Source organism: Python bivittatus, unplaced genomic scaffold (assembly GCF_059951505.1).
Source record: "Python bivittatus isolate LINGU-HERP-01145 unplaced genomic scaffold, Pbiv_v1 ctg000400_np1212, whole genome shotgun sequence".
NCBI lineage: Eukaryota > Metazoa > Chordata > Lepidosauria > Squamata > Pythonidae > Python > Python bivittatus.
In genome coordinates, this window is record NW_028277073.1 from 3,938,176 (window position 1) to 3,959,152 (window position 20,977).

Below are 20,977 nucleotides of genomic sequence, written 5' to 3' on the forward strand. Positions count from 1 at the left end.
CCCAGTGTTAATTTCTTAAGACCGTCTTCCAATGAAGGTATTACATGCATTTCACACAAGTCATAAAATATCTAAATTTAAGCAGTAACACAGCAATCTTGTTGTGTTAATAGGATAATGTGGTATGGAGGGATATATTTGGGCACAAGTATGTTTGAGTTTACTCAATATGAAAGGAGTAACTTAACCTGAAACTCAGAATCAGATGTAAAATAGCTGCTATAATTAAATAGCTGCCAGATTGACAACATGTTCGTTGTTGGTAGCTTAAAAGGCAGAATCCTTAAATGTCTCAAATTGTTCTGTTGGGCTCCTTGACATCAAATACTAACATAATTGATTGTGAAAGCATTTTGAATAAACACTTCCCATTCCCAATCAAACGGATAATGTTACATTATTATCTGTTTAATCCAGAAAGCAAACCTTAAATAGCAGTGCAACACAATGTAAAGTTTGAAAGAGACATTACGGATCACATGAAACAAATGACATTTTCTCCATTTCCCACTAGGAAGGTTTCTGTAAGCATCATCTTAACCCCAAGGGCCTGTATTGAAAGACTACTTTGGGAGGCCAGGCAGACTCTGACATTCCCCCAGCCGCTTTCACCTGGGAGAAGACTTCCTTTCTCATTGACTAACAAGTTTCATGAAGGGCTCTTGGTCCAGCCGCTCACACGGCAAAGCTCAGTGCATAGAGAACTTTTACTCATGCTGACTAAACATGTGGGGGGGGGGAGTTTCCACTCTACATGGCTGATACCATGTTCAGCAGCTGAGAATGCAAGCCTGTGTTGCCTTGCTCACATATTCTGCCTGCACATGTTGCCCAAAGAATGATCTTCAGGGAACTCCAGATGAACATTTACCTCCAAGTCTTTAGCATGTTATGAATCATACACATAGAAGCAAAGAGTTATCTAAAAAATGGCAGAGAGTGTTTGTTGATAATGTCTAAAAGAAATGGAAAGGAAAAAGAGAAGCAAAGGAGGAAATGTGAGAATAAATGCAGGGAGGTGTGATTGCAACAGGTTAAGAGTAATTCAAACTGAAAGAAGACAAATACAGTGGAGCTGAGGTTCTAAAGAATGCAGATGCAGTAAAGAAAAGAGATGGAAGCGCTGGAGAGGAAGTGGCTGGGCTGAGACCCCAGCATGAGAAACATAAAATAGCAGCAGCCTTTGTGTGCCACTGAACGGGACAAGCCAGTAACATTAAAGCTCATACAATTACTCCCTGCCGAGTCACTACATTTCAGAGAACTCTTGATTTTTCACATCTGGCTCATGACTTCTCTATATCTACAAATCCTGAGCAGATTATTCCTCAGGAACAAAAAGGCACCAATGCCAGTGCACCGTTTTTGGAAAATACCATTTAATGGCAAGAAAAAAAAAACTTGGGTGGCCTGCGGTACTTGCAGCATTTTGGTCACTTGGAGGGATGCTAACGACAATTTGGTTCTTTTCTGGTTATATAGTTCTATAGTAGTATTTGGAAATAGGCATAAGCATAAGATCAAACGCAGAAAACAGAGAAAGAGACTAAACAGGCTGCTATTTGTGTTCCTTATTTTTTCAACTTGACAGAATTAAACTCTATTAAATCCTAATTACCCTTTCAGAACTACAGAAGTTCCCCAATTTGCTGCAGACTTGCAAACCTCACTGGGGTGTTGAGAGATTCTCATCACTTACCTGCTTTGTTGCTCTCTAAAATCGTTTCTCTAAAGTAGACACTTTCTACAGTTCAGGCATTAAGTCTATATATTTGCTATTTAAATGGGGTTTTTTATTATTTAAATATAACTCGTCTCCTCTTACATTGCTCAGTTAGGCAAATTTTCCCGTCTTTGTTGCTTTCTACCTTCGTTCAACTATCAACAATCATTTCATCTTTTGCTGTTTGTTTTGTCTTTTAATGAAGTCTGGAGTTCTTCAGGCATTCTAGTTATCAACTGGAATCCATTACATCTATTCTTTCCCTACTGAATATTGTTGAGGTTGTAGCTTGTTAGTCTGATTATTTTATTTTCATTAGTTTAAGCTGTGATTTTCTAAGAAGGAGTTGTGATCTGAGCTTAGTCAGGAACAAACTCCTGTTTTTACTGATTAAATAGAGCTTTTTCATCACTGCTTGCAGGTTATAGTCAATTTCATTTTGGTGATGTTTATCTCGTCATGGGCAAAATCATTTTTGGGGTTGGTTGAAGAAAGTATTTGCTACAAATAATTTTCTTGGCAGAACTTTGTTAGTTTATCTCCATTTCATAAAACAAGGTCAAATTTTCCTGTTACTTCAGGTGCTATTTTACTTTCAACTTCAGCATTTCAGTGTCCTATAATGATTTTTTTTTTCCTTTTGGAATTGTTGGGTCAATGAGGTATTTCTTCCCCTAGAACTGTTCTACTTCCCTTGCGTGTGTGGTTGGAGCATAGACTTGGAGCATCATAATATTGATGGGCTTGCCTTGGACTCAAATTAAAATTATCCTATCATGTTTCAAGCTGTATCTGAACATTTACTTTCATAAATATTTGTTAATAACTACTCAATTTCTGCAGTGATTTTCTTGCTCACAATAGATCTGATACTCTTCTGATGTCAAATGACCAGTTCCAGACTTCTACTTCATTCCCAGTGTGTCAATATTTATTACTGACATTTCCACTTTGGCATCAAGTTTTCCTTGGTTCGTGGACCTGACATTTTATATATCAACAGAATACATACCTTTGTAGCATCAAACTTTCTGTTTTCTTCAGGCATGTCAGCATCTGGACATCCTTTGGGTTTTAATCCAGCCATATCATAAATATTTATGATAACTTGCTGTTTGCTCTCCATTATCAAAACTTTTAAGTTTACTATAAAGCCTTAATAAGCTATGTCTAAATAAAATTTTTCATCCTTTAATTAAACTGTCTCCTCTGAAGAGCTCACATATTTTGATAGGCTTGGCCCTAGCCACACAAGAAAAAACACTTTCTAGGAATCCAGATAGGGTAACTATTGGTTTGCAGAGTTCTCCTGTTTTTCAGAGTGGATATTTAAAGTCTTGTGTCCTCTGTGTGAGAGAGTTATTTTGTTCTGTGGGCTTTACTGAAGCCTTAAAAATGTCATAGTGATCTCAGGTGGCAATCTGGAAAAACATGGATGGATTTAATCTTGAGATTTCTAACACCTGATACTTAAATACTGATGCAATATATAGTACGTTGCTTTATCAATATATTTTTGTTTCAGAATACTTTAATTCCTGCAGTACAGAATTATATAAACACTACCCACAATAAATTTGAGTATACTCAGTGCCCAAAGTCGTGATGAGGAGCAGAGGTCAATATCTAAGGGTCCATCTGCTAAAAACCATAGCATAGGGAAGATAGCAATTTGGAATGTAAGAGAAAGGAAAAATAAAGAGCACAATTAACAAAAGAAAGAAAATAGATAAGTTGTGTGTCTATGAAACTAAGAAGTCCTGAATGAGGGTGACCTGTGCAATGTGTTTATCATGTGTATCGTGATTGCATCTGTGGTCTGACAATGGAAGAAATGCTGTTATTGTTCCCCTACACAAGGGGAAAAGTAGCAAGAGTGAATGCAAAAGTTAGAGGGATAAGTTTGTTATGTGTGCTGGGAAAATATTCAACAGATTTCTGATTGAAAGGGTACAATAGGTAAAAATAACATTTGGAAAATGCATGGCATTTTGGTGGGCAGGGGTGAATGGATGAACAGACCAGATTTTTGTTCTTCAACAGCTACTGAGATACAATATCAGTTTATTCTACATTTGTTGATTTAGAGAATGATAAACTGAATAAGCTTGAATTATGGCATGTTTCCTGAAATAGGGAATTGAAGATTGGTTGGTTACGTAATGTTGTAAGAGCAATATATAATGGAAGTAAAACATCTCAGAAGGGACTCTTCCTAGTTTTCTGCTCTCAGGACCCGTTCTCACTTTTAAAAATTATAAAGGACACCAAAAGAGCTTTTGTTTGGGTGGATTATATTTCTCATTATTCACCATATTAAAAATTAAAAATGATGCATTCATAGAATATTTATTGACTCATGTAAAAATAACAATATTAAATCCACTAGATGTTAACATAAAACATTTTCATGAAAAAAAACCCTATATTTTTTACCAAAAAAAAAGTGAAGAGTATCATTGTTTTAATTTTTTGCAAATATCTTCAATATCTGGCACATAATTTTGATTTCGAAGATCCCTGAGAAGGTCTTGGGAGATCCCCAGGGGTCTTAGGAACACACTTTAAGAAACACTAATTTAAGTAATAGAACAGGACTCATTTCAGACCACAATGGAAGAGCAGCATTTTATGAGCAACTTTATATATTGACCAGGGATATCCACAGGATAGGGCCAAAAAAGCCCCATCAGAGGCCACAACAGTGAGATTGAAATTCTTCCTGTAGCTTCCACCACATCCCATCATGATCTTTTTGGCCCTATCCTGTGGACCACCCTGTCACTAACAATTATTGGAGAGATCCCAAAGTAACCAAGAGACAATTTGCTGAAATGTTAGATGTGCTTATGTCTACAGGTGCACTATTCGGCGGGGGGGGCAGCACTAAAGAGTAATGATGTTACTCCCCTCACCTTTTCCGCAACCATTTCTACTCAGGAATGTTTAATAGTTCTGACCACCTCTGCAGATAATGCATTTTCTGGAGTTGCTACTTATTCTGCCAGCAAGTTTCCCACAACTTTAAGAGATGTCTGATAGTAATTCAACAGGCAAATTTTTTTTCCTAAGAATCTAGACGCAGTGTTTCTCAACCTCAGCAACTTTAAGATATGTGGACCTCAACTCCCAGAATTCCCCAGCCAGCCATGCTGGCCGGGGAATTCTGGGAGTTGAAGTCCACATATCTTAAAGTTGCTGAGGTTGAGAAACACTGATCTGGAGAATGAGATGGTGAAAAATGCCCCTCTTCTGCTTCTGAAAAAACCTGAAAAATCAAGCTGTGTTGTTGCCCTTGCATTCACTGAATGTGTATGCCCGTTCATTTAGTCATTCGGCGTGCATGCTCATCCTGATGACTGCCGCGCAATGCAGCTTTCCAAGACACGTCCAACTCCTTTTGACTAAAGGCTAATCCGTCCATCGCATTTCAGGCGAGGCAAACTTTGTTGTTCAGTTTGATGCGCTCCTCGACCGTGGCCTATTGTGTTTTGATCGGCGGGGAACGCTGCTCCCCACCACCCTAGGATACGGCTCAGATTAGGATCCGACGCCTAAGCTTGGGCGGCGCCCGGCAGCCCAAGAGACAGGCGGCCGCGGGTCGCGGGAGTCCCGGAGGGGCCAACGGCGCTCCTTGGAGACGGGAGCGCACCGCGCTGCAGCGCGGGCTGGCCGCCCTCCTTCGCCCAGGTGCCCCGGGGGGAGAAGGGGGCGAGCGGGAAATCCTGGCTCCGGGGCTGCCGCCGAAGAGCCGCTCGCCTTGCTGCCCCTCGCTTGGAGCCCGGCCAGCTTTTCCCCGCCCCTTGCCAGGAACAACTCAGTTCCCTTGGTAGCGGCGCTGACGGGAACAACGGGCAGAGCGCGCCCGCAGCCGCTCCAGCATGTCGCCCTCGCCGCTTCCCCGCCGCGCGGTGCAGCTGGCCCCCAGCTCGCTTGCTCTGGTCCTGCGACGCCGCCCGCAGCGGCCCCGGCAGGCGGCCGGGCCAGGGGCAGGAGCAGAGGCAGAGGCGGCGGACTGCTGCGAGGACGAGGCGCGCGGAGCGGCCGTCTTCCAGGCGTTCCGGCGCGCCAACGCCGCCTGCTACTGGAACGCCGCGCTGGCGCGCGCCGTGGGACGAGTGCGGCTGCAGGGCTGGCTGCGGGGCGGCGTGCTGCTCTTGCAAGGCCCCCCCGCCCCCCTGCAGCTCCTCCGCGACGCCTGGCTCCGCAGGGCGCTGCGGGCCCCCCAGGGCTTCCTCATCCGAGCCGTAGGTGAGTGAGCGCCGAGGACCTGCACCTCGCGGTCCGCCCTGGTCCGCCCATCGCGCGCCAGCTTCGGTCCGGACTCCGCCTGTAGCCCGCCTGCCCCTTCAGACCTGCCTCCCCGTGGGACTGTGGGCCGCCAGGTCCTGCCGCGCTTCGCCTGCCCCGCCTTCATCCGGACCCACTTGGGTTTTCTTGACCTGGGGAAAAAAGCCATCCTAAGGATGCGCGTCGCTTTCGAACCGCGCAGTGGAACGCCGGTCCTGGCCTGAGCGCGCTCCGAGGGCCGTGGGGCTTGCCGCTGGCCCGTGGGACGCTCAGAGGGTCGCTTCCACCTGAGATGGTTCCCGGAGCTTTTTCGTTGAGTTTGAAAACTCAGGCGACGTTTTCAGGAATACGTGGTAGCCCGTCTTCCTTTTTCAAAAAATGGTAGGATGAGCGGGAAGGGAGAAAATGTTTTTCTGTTTGAATAACACTTGGAGGACGACTCCCTCATTGGCTGATGAAGATCGGTTCACATAATACAGAATTAACAAGGGTGCTTTCCATTGTCAGGAGAAGGAATGAGGAATGGTCAAAAGTCTTACCTAAGCTATATAATTTGATAGCAATTCTATATAATTATATAGGCAGATAGATACAATTATATATAATAATTGATAACTGAGGGAGGCTCACATTGGTGTGTGGAATAAACCACAATAGTTAGGTTCACCCATTGGGCTCAGTTGTGTGCTGCTTATGGCATAAGCCACAGTTGCCTGGTTCACCACAGAGCTGGGTTCACATAATGCTAATTGAGAATGAATGGAACATGTTACACTTTACAACAATGTGTGAATCCACCCCTTCCTTTTAAGAATGATATTGGTAACATTTACAGATTGGTTTTCTGCATGTAGGGAAAAAATCAAAAGCAACACATGATGTTAAAACCAACATAACTTATTCATTTAAAAGGTCCCTTATCCTGGTATCTACAACAGGTATGAAAGGGCTTCAGACATACCATAAATAACATGATAAAATAGCACTATAAAAACCAAATGGGGTATAAAAAACGTAAGCCAGCGTTAAAACTTTGAACGGTTGAATTCCTGCTGAAATGGCAGCATTGCCAACGTTGCATTGAGTCCTGGGGAAGCCATTTCACAGATGGGCTCCCCCCCCCCTTCTCTGTTCTTATACAAAAGGTTTGTTGTGGCAGAAGAACCAAACATGGAGCCAGCTCTGAAAATCCTAAAGCCAGCATTATATTAACCTCCTCAGGTTGCATCATCTCTGCAGAGGCTATTAGTCCTCTATAAAAGGTAATATAAAAGTCCAGGGTAAATCAGAATGGTTGTTCTCAAATCGGTCAGCCTGCTTTATCTCAGCAGACTTCTAGGGGCTGAGTACAGTAGTATTTGGTTTCTTGTTCATGCTTGGTGGTTACTTGAGGCCATGGGAGTCAGACCGATGCAAGAATATTTTATTGCCATCACTGCTATACAGTAGACCAAATCGCAGGCTGCAGTTTGTACCTGATCATAATTGATGTGAGACTATTGTACTGGCCCTAATTCTTGCTATTTTATAGCTTTTAGCTTTTTGTTTGGTAAAAGAAAGACCTAACAAGCCCACTTTGCAGGAGTGCTCACCTGGGGCTGATCATGTCAAGAGTCCTCTGTCTCACAGAAAAAAATCCATAGTGAGATCAGAGCTTCAACAGGCCAATGGAAACTCTGAAGACCATTCTGGAATCCTTTGGATTCTCTAAGTTTCCAAGGTCAGACCATTTCAATGGGCACATTGTCCTTGGGGATTATATTGTCACTGCCAAAACAAACTTGACCAGGAAGTTAATTCCATATGCACTTTGCAGGAAACAGAGTCTAATTGTCATTGTCATAATGTGCATAGCGTTAAAATGCATAGCATTAAATACAAAATCAGAGCATTCTGTTTTCTTGGATATTTGTGGGGAGATGCTATCCAGTCAACTACTTCCAGAGCTAGAGAACTGGCAGCTCTGATATTTTTTCAGAAGATCAGTCCAGGTTCAAGAATTAGCTTTGAGAAGTTGTCTCCACGTATAGTAGACTAGTTACTACATAGTCTGTGCATTCTTGGAAAATATGTTTGATTTAAGGAATGGTAGGCCAGCGCTCTGAAGTACCTTTTGGCCTTTGACCCTGAAACATTGGACATCCCTACCAGTTGGGTACCACTCTTTTGTCAGCTGACTTGGCAAGGCACAGGAGCAGGAGGAGTGGACTGGTTTTGACTAATGACCTTTTGCTGCTGGCCTTGGCATTGAAACAAGTGAATAATTAGTTGTACTTTCATAAAGCACACTTTTTTACAATGTCAACAGCAGTATGATCTATGAAGAATGAGGTTGGACTCTTAACATTTTGCAATCATGAGCTTATGTTGATTAGAACTAGTAGATGTCTTGTAGCTATTATACAGAAGCCAATTTAAACATTAGTCCAAGATAGCCTTCCCAGCCTTCTTCCAGAATTCCCCAGCTAGCCTGGCCAAAGTGGTTGGGAGATCTTCAGGGTGGTAGCTGTGCACTTAGTACTGATGATGACACACAGCACCATTTCTCTTTTCCATCTATTACGAGGGAAGCTATTGATCTATGTTTAGTAGCAGTAATGAGCTGGATATAGGCTCATAAGTTAAGACCTAATGCAGGCAAGATAGATTCTTCTAATCAGAGAACAGGTGGCCTCTGGAATAGGATGTCAGTTGCTATGGATGAGATAGAACTTTTCATAAAGACTTGGATTTGCAGTCTTAGTCTGTTCTGGATTCAGTTTTGCATCCGGAGACTTGGGTAGGAACTCTTATCAGTGTTGGTTTAAACTAGTGTCATCAATAGCATCAACTCCTGATGAAGTCAGACCTATCCACAATAATACATTCCTTAAGATTGGGTGGTTGTAATGCACTCTGCTTGGGATTGTTCTTCAGGAGCCTTCAGAAGCTGCACTTGATCCAGAATGCAGCACTGAGAATGTTGGCGGATACTCATATCTACAAGTACTAAACTTTATATATTTGTTCAAGATACCTTAGATACTGCTTCCTTTCATATCAGGCTGCCTGCAGCCTCCCATCTGATCCATATTATGTCCTAATTGCAGTAGTGGTAAGAACGAGAAAAGGCATCTCCTTAGTATTTGCACCTAAGTTGTGGAACTCCCTGCTTGTTGATGGGAATCTCTGGTGGTGTTTTGACAACATAGGGAGGTATTGATGTAAATTTTACTTAAATAATTGTTATAATTGTGCTTAGACTGCTTTTCATCAAAAGCAGTGCCTAGTCCTAAGGATGAATAACTGCTGTATCTGTTTTCCTTTGTTAGATAATCTTTCTCTTTTATAATGTTTTGCTGCTTTTTCAAAGAATTTTAAAGTTGTGCAGTATTGCTTTTAATTGATTGTTAGCTGCTCTGGGTGGTACATACGCAGTAGGAGGCATGGCATAAGCTTTAAAGAAATGGTCCAACCCTTCTGGTGGCACCAGCTTGTTCCTTAGCTCATCAACGTCTTTGATCATGCAGTTGAGTATGTAAGGACTTGGAGAGGTACAGAAAGGGCCACAAGATTTTCCTCTTGTTTTTTGGGGGGGGGGTTATGTTGGAGCTGACTTTGTGGCTTCTGAGAATATCCTGCTTCTGTTAATTAAAAAAGAGGAAAGGCTTTTTATTTGAGTTAAATGATCTCCTCTGGAGAAGCCTAATGACCACCTGTTTTGTTTTTTTTTTTTTAAAAAAAGGAAAAAATGCCTGCAAATAGAATTAGAATCTCAGTTATATTAACTATGTCAGCAGTCTGTGTTGCTTTAATAAAGTATAAGTTCTAGATAATTCCCAACCTTAAACATAGGCTCTTCACCATTTAAAATTATATATTTTCACTTGGTTATTTTCACATTTTGCTTAAGATTACAAAATGGGGGGTTTATGCATTTGTGACACCTTCATATATAGTAAAAGTGTAAGATACTTGATTCCACAGAAGTGAAAGCCAAATGCTAAATTCTTATGAAAGTACAAACAACAGCTCTCTCCTTGATCCTGCAACTGGATCTGCAAGGGAGGCCCCAGCACACACATGGCTGCCAAGGAATACAATTCATCCAGTGTTGGTCAGGAATTTCTTGCAAGAAGAAATCAAGTGATTTCCAATTAAGTTCTGAGAATCTGATAAAAAGAAGATTGCATGGTGTTCTTTATGGAACTTTTCAGACTAGTGTAGCTGAAAATTCACACTTTTGAGATCTGTCTAGCTATGCAATCCCCAAATAGTTAAATGCAGCAATTTAAAACAGCCACGTTTCCTTATGTTGCCTCAGACCTTGATGGTCTTCAGATGTGTTTGGATTATAGGAGCTGCGTTTCTGACTCAGCTGGAGAGCAGCAGGTTAGGGAAGTTTGTCTTATGTCATTGCATCTGAACAGACTGTGGTTATGTGCTTATGTGATTCCTTCATGTGAAACAATGAGTAAAAAAAATACCTTAATTGTTTGGGGATTATTTTCCTTGCTTTTGTTTAATGCCTAACTCGAGATGACAGTTTTAAATAATTGTCACATGAACTCTGGTGGAAACCCAGGTTGATAAAACCTATTGAAGAATTCTTAGGAAGAGTGCCTTGTTGAAAGGTTGTACTAAATCAGTATGCTTTTGCTGAATCTTTAGTACTAAATCTATTTGTGATTGTCTAGATGAACTCAAGTACCTATCAGCTATACCCAACATGGCAGCAGTAAGGGATGATGGGATACATAGTCAGGGACCAGGTATCCTATCAGGGGAGCAAGAGATGGACCTTGCCTTAACCTGCATTTTCCATCCAAAAATGCTTATTTTAAGCTGTTTTTCCTCTTGAGGAAATTATGTCTGGCCCCAGAACCCCCACTCAGAGGATGAAAATTATTTTTTTTTGTGGGGGAAGGAAGCATCTGACAGGAAGTTTTAGCTCCAGCTGTGCACCCAGTTGCCTCTTTCAAAAGATTTGGTGGCAGATTTAATTCTCCATTTTGGCTCTCTTTGAATGGAGCAAAGTATATGAGCTAAACACTGATTGAGAATAGAGACAGAAGAGAAAAAGTATTTGTGGAGATGTATCACTGGCAATTAGTTCATCTTGGGTACAGCCTTAAACAGCCACCAGACTGCCATTTACTTCTGTTTTAAGCAGAACCACAACATTCTGACTCTTCGTTAGCATTTGTGTATAGCTGAAAGCCCCGTTAATCTGCAGAAAAGGCATCCATATCAGTTTGTCAAAGATTTCTTGTGTCCAAGGACATCTGTGCTATGGATGGCACATCTACCAAGATCAAACTCATTAAGGAAAGTAAAACTTTTTAGCCAATGTAGCTCAACCATTTCCATTTTTAAAACTAGTTTTAATTAAATGTAGTATCTCACCAAAAATTCTGTGGCAACCAGTGCTGAGGACCAGTGAACTTGCTGCAGCTCACAAAAGCTTATGCCTTTTAATACAATTTTTAGTCAGGAAAGGTGTTATCAGACTCCTCTTGATTTTTTGCCTAAGCATTTGATAGTGCTTTATGAATGGAACAATTTTTCCTGGAGGAGTTCTGGTTTGACTAATGACAGATAGCTTGGCTCGAGCAGTGTTTTAGCAATCAGAGAGATTGACACATAACAGAGTTCCCACCAATGACTTAATAAGATTAGAAGCCAAGAAGGATAAATGACACTTTTTTTATCTTGGCTAATCTTGCTTAACCCGCTTCTTGAGACAAAAAGGGGATTCAGGTGCTTGAGGCATGACTAAAAAAACAAAGCAGTCACCTGAGCAGCTTAGTAACACACTTGAATTATTTGTGTGTCCTTCTAAAGTTACTGCAGGAGAGAACTACACAATAAAAAAAGGTTGCTTCATCTCCAGCAGAATTGGCAAATGTTCTCTGTGGCCCTTGAATGAGCAGTGCAAGACTCAGTTTAAGTATCGTTTGTGAAAGGTTTTCTAATCATGTTTTGGTTTGCATTAGATAAATATTTTTACTCTGAGTTGTCTGCTAGATGTAAGAAACCATTTCCTTAATAGGAATAGCCAATACCTTAATAGATGGTGGCCTGAAAAATATACAATAAAAGGCTTGTTTTTTTGCCATCTGCTTCATTAATTAAGTTGTTAGTTTTATATCCTGCCTTTTTTTCGGGAACTTAAGACAGCTCCTCAATTTTCTCCCACAACAATCTGGAAGGAATCTGGCTGAGGGAAAAAAGCTGGCTCAAGGTCAACCAGGGAACTTTCTTGGCAGAGGGTGGACGTGAACCAAGGTCTCCTTGTACCTTGTCCAACATCCTCACCACCATCCTGCTTGGTTACAGAATTAATATTTGCTTACAGACAACTCCATAATCAGTTACAATTAGCTTACAGAATTCCTGATGGGTACTGAAGCTTTCTTGAAATAACTTAGAGAAGGGGAATCTGCTTTGTATTACAATGATTGATGACCTCCGATCACTTCAGACCTAGCAAGAAACCTTGAGATGGCCAAGGACTGATATCTGAGGCCACACTCAGTGGGTGTAGGGACTCATTGTATAAAGACATTTGGGCTTGCAAGAATCTTTCTCATTTTTGAATTGTGGTAATGCCTATTTTAAATCTTACATTTTTAATTCTATTTCCTGCCCCCAAATGGTGGGAAAATTAAGCCTTCTATAACCAACAACCATGATAAGAAGGGGCTTTGGGCCTGAAAGGGGCTCTGTAGAGGGATTGAAATATAAACAACATAGGGAACAATCTGCTCTCTGGGCAGAAAAGCAGGATGCAGACTAAATAAATAAGCGTTGCCATAATTAAGCTACATGATGGTTGTTTTTATCTTCATTGTCCTGCTTGAGTCTGTAGAACTGAGGGGTATACCTATTGCCACAAAATGTCTGGATTTACAAGGTAATAATTTTTAACAGTTGCACAGGAAATGTTTTAATAACAACTTAGTACAGAAAAGAAGCTCACTGTTGTTCATTAGTGAGAGTTCAGAATGTTTCCAGATGTTAGGCTGCACCCTCCCCACCACATCTTTTTCTTGGTATCCTCCTCCTGAGTCGATATTGGATATGCAATATAATGTGCTTGGGAGGGAGGTGTGTGCACAGCATGAGTTTCTATTATTTTTCCTTTTTGAACAGGAATATGGAGGACAACACACTCCAAAGTGGATTGTTTCCACAAAGGAAAAGAAACAACATGGTTCATAAAAGTGAAGATTGTTCTGGTGGGAGTTTAGTTTCAACATCTTGTGGCCCTGGATTCCAGTGCTAAAATTAGTCCTGTCTGCTTCTGGCTGGCTTTTGCACCTAACTAGCATTCCTTGTGAAAGCACCTATCTTATCCCTTGCTTAGTCAATCGTTAATGTTTTAAGAACATAGAGGAACTAACAGCAGAACTGTATAAAAGGGCACACAGTCTCCTCTTCTTCTATTTGTTCCTTTATGGTTTCCCTGCACCATAGGAAAACCAACTATGGAATAAAAAAGGTCCGTTTTTGATGATCATATGACCTTTTTGTGACTTTACCTTGTAACCTATTCCATATGTTTGCTGGGCTCAGAGTGAAATGGTTTCAGTTTGAGCATGGTTGTTCTCCTTCCCCCACCCTGAAACTCTCCTAAAGAGAAGAACAAAATCTGTGTTTTATATATATCTGAGGTTTAGGACCACCACCTTCTAAGCCTCATGTACGAATTGTTGAACCCACACAATTCTTTCCTCCTTGCCTTAATTATTCCACCATATACTGCATATCCTCTGGAGCATTTTGGCTTTATGTTTCTCCAAAGTTCATGGTCTCTTTCAATTACAGAGTAATTTGAAAGACATCCAGGTTCTCCTGAAATCTCTTGCACACTTTTTGACTTCATATATTTTCTTAGTGCTTTGGATGTTCACCCCTATGATGACCAAGAGGATGAATGGTTTCCTCCCTCTGCCTAAGTCTAGATTATGGATTACTTAAACTGAGAGCTTCATCAGAGGCCCCAGAGTACCCAAGATCAGTATGATGAAGCTATTAACAGCTCTTGTCAGGCCTTTCCATTTGCACCTAACCATGACACAAATGTACCTTGGCAACACATTTCTGTTGTGTCTCCACAATAGAGGTCAAAGTGGCTGTCCAAAGACAACCCCAAGGTGCATAAAATCTGCTAGGCTTTGTCACTTGTATCCTTGGACCTGAGTGACCATCTGGGAGCAGAAGCAATAGATGTAGGATAAAGCTTGGCAATGGAGCCAGCCAAGGTTATGCTAGTGACTCAAACATGAATGGAGAGCACTAAATGTTCAACAGTGAGGAGAGAGTCTAAGATACAGAGATAGAGAGCTGAGTTTAGGACTGATTATGGCACACACTTGCCTTGACACAAACATCTTTTTCCTACTGTGCCCACAATGTTGTCTTCACCTCATCCCCAGACCATGAGTGAGAGAGGCTTCAGTTGTGCTTAGTTGTACTGGTGTTAAAGTTGTCTTTTCTCCCATTCCAAAATGCTCCAAGGGTAGGTAGCTTCAGGATGTATAAAATCAGTTAGGTCTTGTTGCCCATTCACTTGGAGGGAAGTAGTGTTAACTGCAGTGACTTGAAACAGAGGCAATAGTGGCAGGAGAGGGAATGGCAATGGGCAGAGCAAATTTCTTGCTGCTATATTTTTTTAGTTGACTCAAAGATGCATGAGTAGCACTTCAGTTCAGCAGTGGGGAAGGCCCAGAGTGTTGGGCTGGAATGGGCCAATTCAGGTTCAGATCTTGATGTGGTCATGAAGGTTATTGTTTATCCCACTAGCATTTTCTTTCAGCTCTGCAAGATTGTTGTGGAAATAAAATGTAAATGGGGAGAGCACAACAGTGTGTGTCACCTTGAGCCCCTTGAAGGAAAACAGTAAATATATTTAAATTGGCAGTAAGCATAATGTATTGTATGAATACATGGATGCTACTTCTGAGAGTACAGTTATTTCTGTGCATTTTGGGCCATTTCAGGTTTCCCTGGTATAAAAACAGTGTCTGGCCTGCAGCTGATAAATCCCTTTTTGCTCTAGTTACTTATAGAAATATTAAGTCCAAAATACTTTAACATAGAAATGTGGAAATATATTGAGTTTCATTGCAGGTTGGAGATATAATTTTGGGTTGCATGATAGAGCTCTGGACATCAAAATGAGTCAGGTTGGAGATATAAAGTTGGGTTGCATGATAGAGCTCTGGACATCAAAATGAGTCAGACCAAATTCTTCTGAGACCCCATAAAATATATAGCTAAATTTATTGGAACCATATAAACCCTGAGATCTCGTTATGGAAGAACCATGAAATGTGATGTTTGATATGGAAAGCTGAGATAAGCATAGGATGATCCTGTGCTTTCAGCCTGCAATAATGTTTGGGCTGAAAGCATGGAAACTAAGCTTTCAGTGAGCATAAGATGGGAAACTGAGCATGGCGGCTGGGATGCAGAATCAGTAGCATACTTTGAGGTCCTCAGGCAAAAGTCAGTAATTTTAGTACAAAGACTTCAAATGCTGCAGACGAATTGCAATTTTTAAGGTCAAAGGAGGTGAATGTTGTTATTAAATACATGACTAGAAAATAATTGTACATTTAATTTCAGTGAAATGTAAATGAAAATCAGTATTAGTTTTTATTCTTCCTCATCTAGTGCCCTGCTCTATCCAAAGGTGAAATGTGATCCTCAGGCTGGGAAACTCATATAACCTGGCAAAGAGATTAAGACAGGTTTCTTTACTTATAATACTCTTGTTGGTTATCGGTGACTTTTTGTTTTCAACCTTCTCTTCCATTGAAGGTCAGAATAATATATTCAGTAGTTGAGATCTTTGTATTTGTCACCTTGCTCATTAACTCTACATCTTTAGATATCTCAAAATGTCTTTTAACTGCTAAGAGTCCCTTCTTTGTCCAAGGTTCATGGGACTTGTGCAAGGCGCCAAGCCTTCTCTGGTGGCCCCCATATTACATATGTTACCCCAAGAGGCTCAGAATGCACTCTCTGTTCTTATATTAGGAAAAGTCATGAAAACTTTCCTTTTCCAACAAGCTTCCAGCTCTAGCTAACACATGGGTATCCCTCTATACATGTACATTTCTGTTGTGTATTTAATTATTATTTTATTTTTGTACTAGTATTTCTCGATTCTTTTATCTTGCAGTATATCACCCAGAGTCATAAGAGTGGGGTAGTTAACAATATAACAAATATATAAATCAGGTAGAAAGCCATTATATACATAACTGGAGAGTGAGGTAGGATGAGGGTACATTACAGACAACAGAAGGCAGGTTTCTAGTAAGAGTTGGCATGGAAAACCTTGGAGTATTGTCCCCTTTCAACTAGGATGAGAAAGAGGCTATTGGACTTGAGGAATGGGGAGGTACCTTCCTCTACTTTGCACAGCTTATAAGTACACAAAGCAACATGGATGAAGGTGGCGCTGCCAGAGATTGTGATAAGGGTAGATTTACGGAGTTAGGTCTGGCTTTACAGATCCCTTTGCAAATGCTTCATATGCTTCTACACTTGCATCAAGACTTCCGAAACTCCCTTTCTGATGCAGCCCATTGTTCTTCATGGATTGCCCATCTTTCTGGAGGAGAGGGCCAGGAGCATGGGAACAGAAAAGCTTTGCTACACTCCCACTTAGATTTCAGCCTCTTTTCCAGGGTCTTTTTCCAGGGTCATGTACCAGACCCTTACTTGGATCAGAGCTTTATCAAACAGGAGTTGAATGACTTTTTCCCTGGTTAAGAATTAACCACTTTTTAATTCTCAGGGGCCTTGAAATTAAACTTTGATCAAACAAGAATTGAAAGGTACAAAGGTAATGGATGCAAGCTGTTGATCTTGTAACGGATGCTTGTTCTAAATAGTTGATTATAGATTATATTTGTAGCCCCTTTCTGCCAGTAAATAATTGAATTGGTGATGTTCTTAGAATCACTGGACTGAATTTGAATTTCAGATAAAATTTGCCTGCAGTCACTTTTTAAAATACCTTGACAAATTTTGCAGTTTTAAAAAAAAAAACCCAAACCTTTGATGGGATGGGTCAAGGAAATGAAGTAAAATGTATAGTGTCCTAATTTTTAATGTTTTAGTGTCTTATGTGATTAGAATAATCATTTTGTCCTATTCAACAGAAAAAAGTTAGTTTTACAAAGAGAACAGCTGACCTTAGGCTCAACACCAAACATTTGTGAATCTTGCCTTAACCACTTCCTTAGCAAAATACCTTTAACCTGACTGAATAAACTTCATGTTTATATGCTGCTTGGATTCCTTTGAGGTTTGTCTTCTATGTTTTTGATTCCATCAGGCCACTGATCCCAGGTTTGAAGATTCAAGGACTAAAGTAGGCATTTTTATAATCTTTTATTCATACTTTCTAATGGCACCCTCTACATTCCTTGATGGTGTCAAATCTATATATTTATTTGTCTGTGTATACACACAGCATCAGACACATCAATATGCATATAATTTTGGATCAAATAGTTATTAAGCAGATACTTTTGCTATCATTTCTTCTTTCAGTGTTCTTTCCTGCCAGAGGTTGGTTGGTAACTAATGCTGTTTTTTTCTTTTGATGTTACTGTATGAAACAAGGATTTTTATTTTTGTCAAAATATAGGCAGCTTTTTCAGCCAGAATATGCATTTTCTGCTAACACCAAACAGCTTATTTACACCAGCTAGTGGCAGCATGTGGCTGGCCTTCTTTGTTCTTGGAAGCTAAGCAGGTTCGGATCTGATAACAATGTGAATGGATGACTTCCAAGGAATAATAGGGCTTTTGGGTAGTGGAAAAACATTGAGGAGGAAGGAAGTGTCAAGCCATTTCTATACTTTTGCCAAGACAACTTCATGGATGTGTCTGTAAAGTCACCAGGAGTGCAGTTTGACTTGAAAGTTTTACTTTCTTTGTCTAACAGTGGCCAGCCAGATGCCTCAGGAAAATTCAAAAGCAACAGAAAATAGATATAATTTACCTAATTTTTTCTTTCTGCTATGTGCCTTCATCTATCAGGATTTCTCTAGCACCTACATAGCAAGGTATTTTCATCAATATTCCTGTGTCTTAAATTCTGGGATCCAAATCAAACAGAGCAAAACCAAACAAAACTCTAATAAAGGACATGGATTTGTTTTCAAGAAGATGCAACTATAAATCCAATGATCCTGTGGTTATTTTTAAACTTAAAAAGGACATTCTACACAAGTTTATTGGATCGAATTTGGTTCCTGCATTCACAAAGCTCAAGCAAAAACTCCAAGTTCAAACTGCTCAGATAAATTCAACTCCAGTTTAATTGCTGTCAGTCATGGTAATGAATGTGATGATGTACATGTATCAATATGATTTTATTTATCCCATTTGTGTTAATGTATGTTTAATGTATATTTATTCTTTGTATAATATTTTTAAAAAGATTTCATTTGTGCTTTTAAACTTCTTTTAACACCTTATTTTTACATTTTACTCAGTTGCCTTAAACACCATTCTTTGGTGAAAGGATGAGGTATAAATTCATTAAATAGATCAGTAAATTAATGGTGTGGTAAGACATGTTCCTTCAGAATTTAAGTTCATTTATTATTGTAATACTAATAGAAGAGAATATATGTAGTTGGGTTGAACTGTGGAGTCCTTGGTGCTCTCTAAGCTTGGTTGTTTGCTTGCAGACATTTCATTACCTGACTAGGTAACATCATCAGTGCTAGTGAGTGTGGGGTTTGCTCCGTGTTTATATGCAGTAGTTTACCCTGCCAGAGTTGGTGGGGATATGGTTTTCTCCTTGGTAGTTCCTTGATTAGGGTATTGTTTTCTGCTTGTTTGTCTGGTGTTAATCCTTGTTTATCTGGGTGTTGGCTGCTGGAGAGGAGTCTTTTTGTTCCATTCTTAGCATGTCTCTTTTGAATGGTATGTAAATGTGGTTTGTTTCTATGTGTCTATTGATGGCTGATGTGTCCGAATGCTAAGCTTCCAGGAATTCCCGAGCATTTTTGGGATTTAGCTTGGTCGAGGATGCTCAGTTTCCCAGCTGAAACTATAGTTGAGTCTGTCCATGTGTTGTGAGATTAAGGAGTTTTCATCGTGTCTTCTGACTGCTGGTTGGTGTTAATAGATGTGCTCTGCTAGTCTTCTGCCTGTCTGTCCTCCATAGTGGCTGTTATAGTCCTTACATTGTACATTGCAGATGACTCCTGTTTTTTCTTCTTGGGCTACTGGGTCTTTTGGTTTACTTAAGATGTTTTGGAGGGCTTTAGTTGGTTTGTGTGCTACGGTGATGCCGTGTGATTGTAATACTGTCCAGTACTGTCAAGTATAACAAAAGATCAGGAAATTAAGAGAATTATTACAATCAAAATGATTTTTAACTGGAGTTACAGCAGAAGGCAAAGTATGTTTGATACTTTGGCTTTGACTCTAAGTAAGGTATAACTAACTAACTTACTGTAATTATTTTTGAGGGTTGTTGAAACATCTCAGAAATATATTCAGTAACTCTCCTCTGCTAATGCTTCTGCCTGTTTACTTCCTCAGCTTTTGGTTTTCCTGCGCACAAATATATCTGGATTCCCAATAGGATCTAAACTGGACTGCAACATTTGCCCACAATGCAGGCTGTTTGTTGAAAATTTCTGTTTATTGATAAAAAACAAACCCAAAAGACTGAGTTGAAGCTAGAGGGGACAGGGACAAAAATCACTTTGAACCAAACTAAAGCACATCTTTTAAAAAACAAAACTGTGTTTGTGGAAGTGAAAGCATTGGTTAGTAATTAACTTTGAAATGGGATCAGTATTCCTCATTATTCCCCTCCTTAAACCCTGAGTTAATCCTATACTGATGTTAATGAAGATTTGATTCATTTGACAAAGGAGAAACCAGGGCCTAATAAATCCTGCTGACCAGATAGTTCTCAAAGCATCTCTTTACTCTTTCTCTTACACTTCATATGTTAATAAAGGAAAGAGCAGCAGGGATATGCTTCAAATCAACAATTAATGCTGTTTTCCATGGAGTGGAACAAGCTGTTAGTCAAATTATGTATACCATGGAGTCGCTTCAAAGATGGAAATTAATAATAAAAAAAGGGTTGCACAAAGGCTGTCCTGTTCCAAGTACACCTAACTATGGCACAAACTTTCCTTTTTCTGTCAAGTCCCCTGGGCGTTACCTTCATCTCGTCCCCATCCTCAGCCCAGGAGTGAGACCCTTTTAATAGCTGAAGCAGTGGAGAAAACATCCTTGGTTATTACTTGCTTAAAAGCCCTGAAATTAAGCCAGTACTTCGGAGTGGTCAAGGTGGACAAGGAGCAGGGAGACCCAGGTTCAAATGGATGTTGTTGTAGGGAAAAAGGGGAGAAAAAGATTATGTCATCTTGAACTCTTGAACGAAAGATGGGATGTACAGAATATCTAATAAATACATGAATAAAAATATAAATTGTAGTGCATTGGTGATCTTGTGAATAATAGGTGAACAAACACTACAGTAATCTAGCATATCACAGTAACTGGGGCTAGTAATGAAGAACATGGGTTTGGCATTTAGACCAATTAAATGGCAATTGTTTTTTGAGGTCAAAAGAAACATTTAAGTAGTAAGGTAATAGCTGCAGAGGGGGGGAAACAGAAGCATCAATTCAAATAAACTGCAATAGGATACACTCGTGAATGATTATAATAAAGATATTTATTCCACTCTTTAGTTTTTAACTGTGATCATCCAAGACCAAGCCAGACCTGGAAAGAAACATTACAACTTCATGTAAAATTCTCAAGCTGCTGGAGGATTGGGAGATAATTTAATAGGCTTTCTGATTTAAGAAGCTCTTCAAATTGCAAATTCGGTGAGCACAAGGGATTTAGTAGAAGTTATTAAAATGTTAGTTGCGTGCTGTCCTAATCTACAGCAAATTATTAAAATCCACTGAGATA

At 40.2% G+C, this 20,977-nt stretch overlaps 1 protein-coding gene across 1 annotated transcript in view; it reads left to right on the top strand.

Annotated features, from left to right (window-relative positions):
• Nucleotides 1-5,563: 5,563 nt before the first annotated feature.
• The window catches only part of STOX1 (storkhead box 1), a 28,749-nt gene continuing 13,335 nt past the window's right edge, over nt 5,564-20,977 (top strand). Inside the window, exon 1 of the mRNA XM_088144325.1 lies at nt 5,564-5,974. Within this exon, the coding sequence (XP_088000451.1) occupies nt 5,605-5,974 (370 nt within the window). The 5' untranslated portion in view covers nt 5,564-5,604. The remainder of the gene's footprint in view (nt 5,975-20,977) is intronic.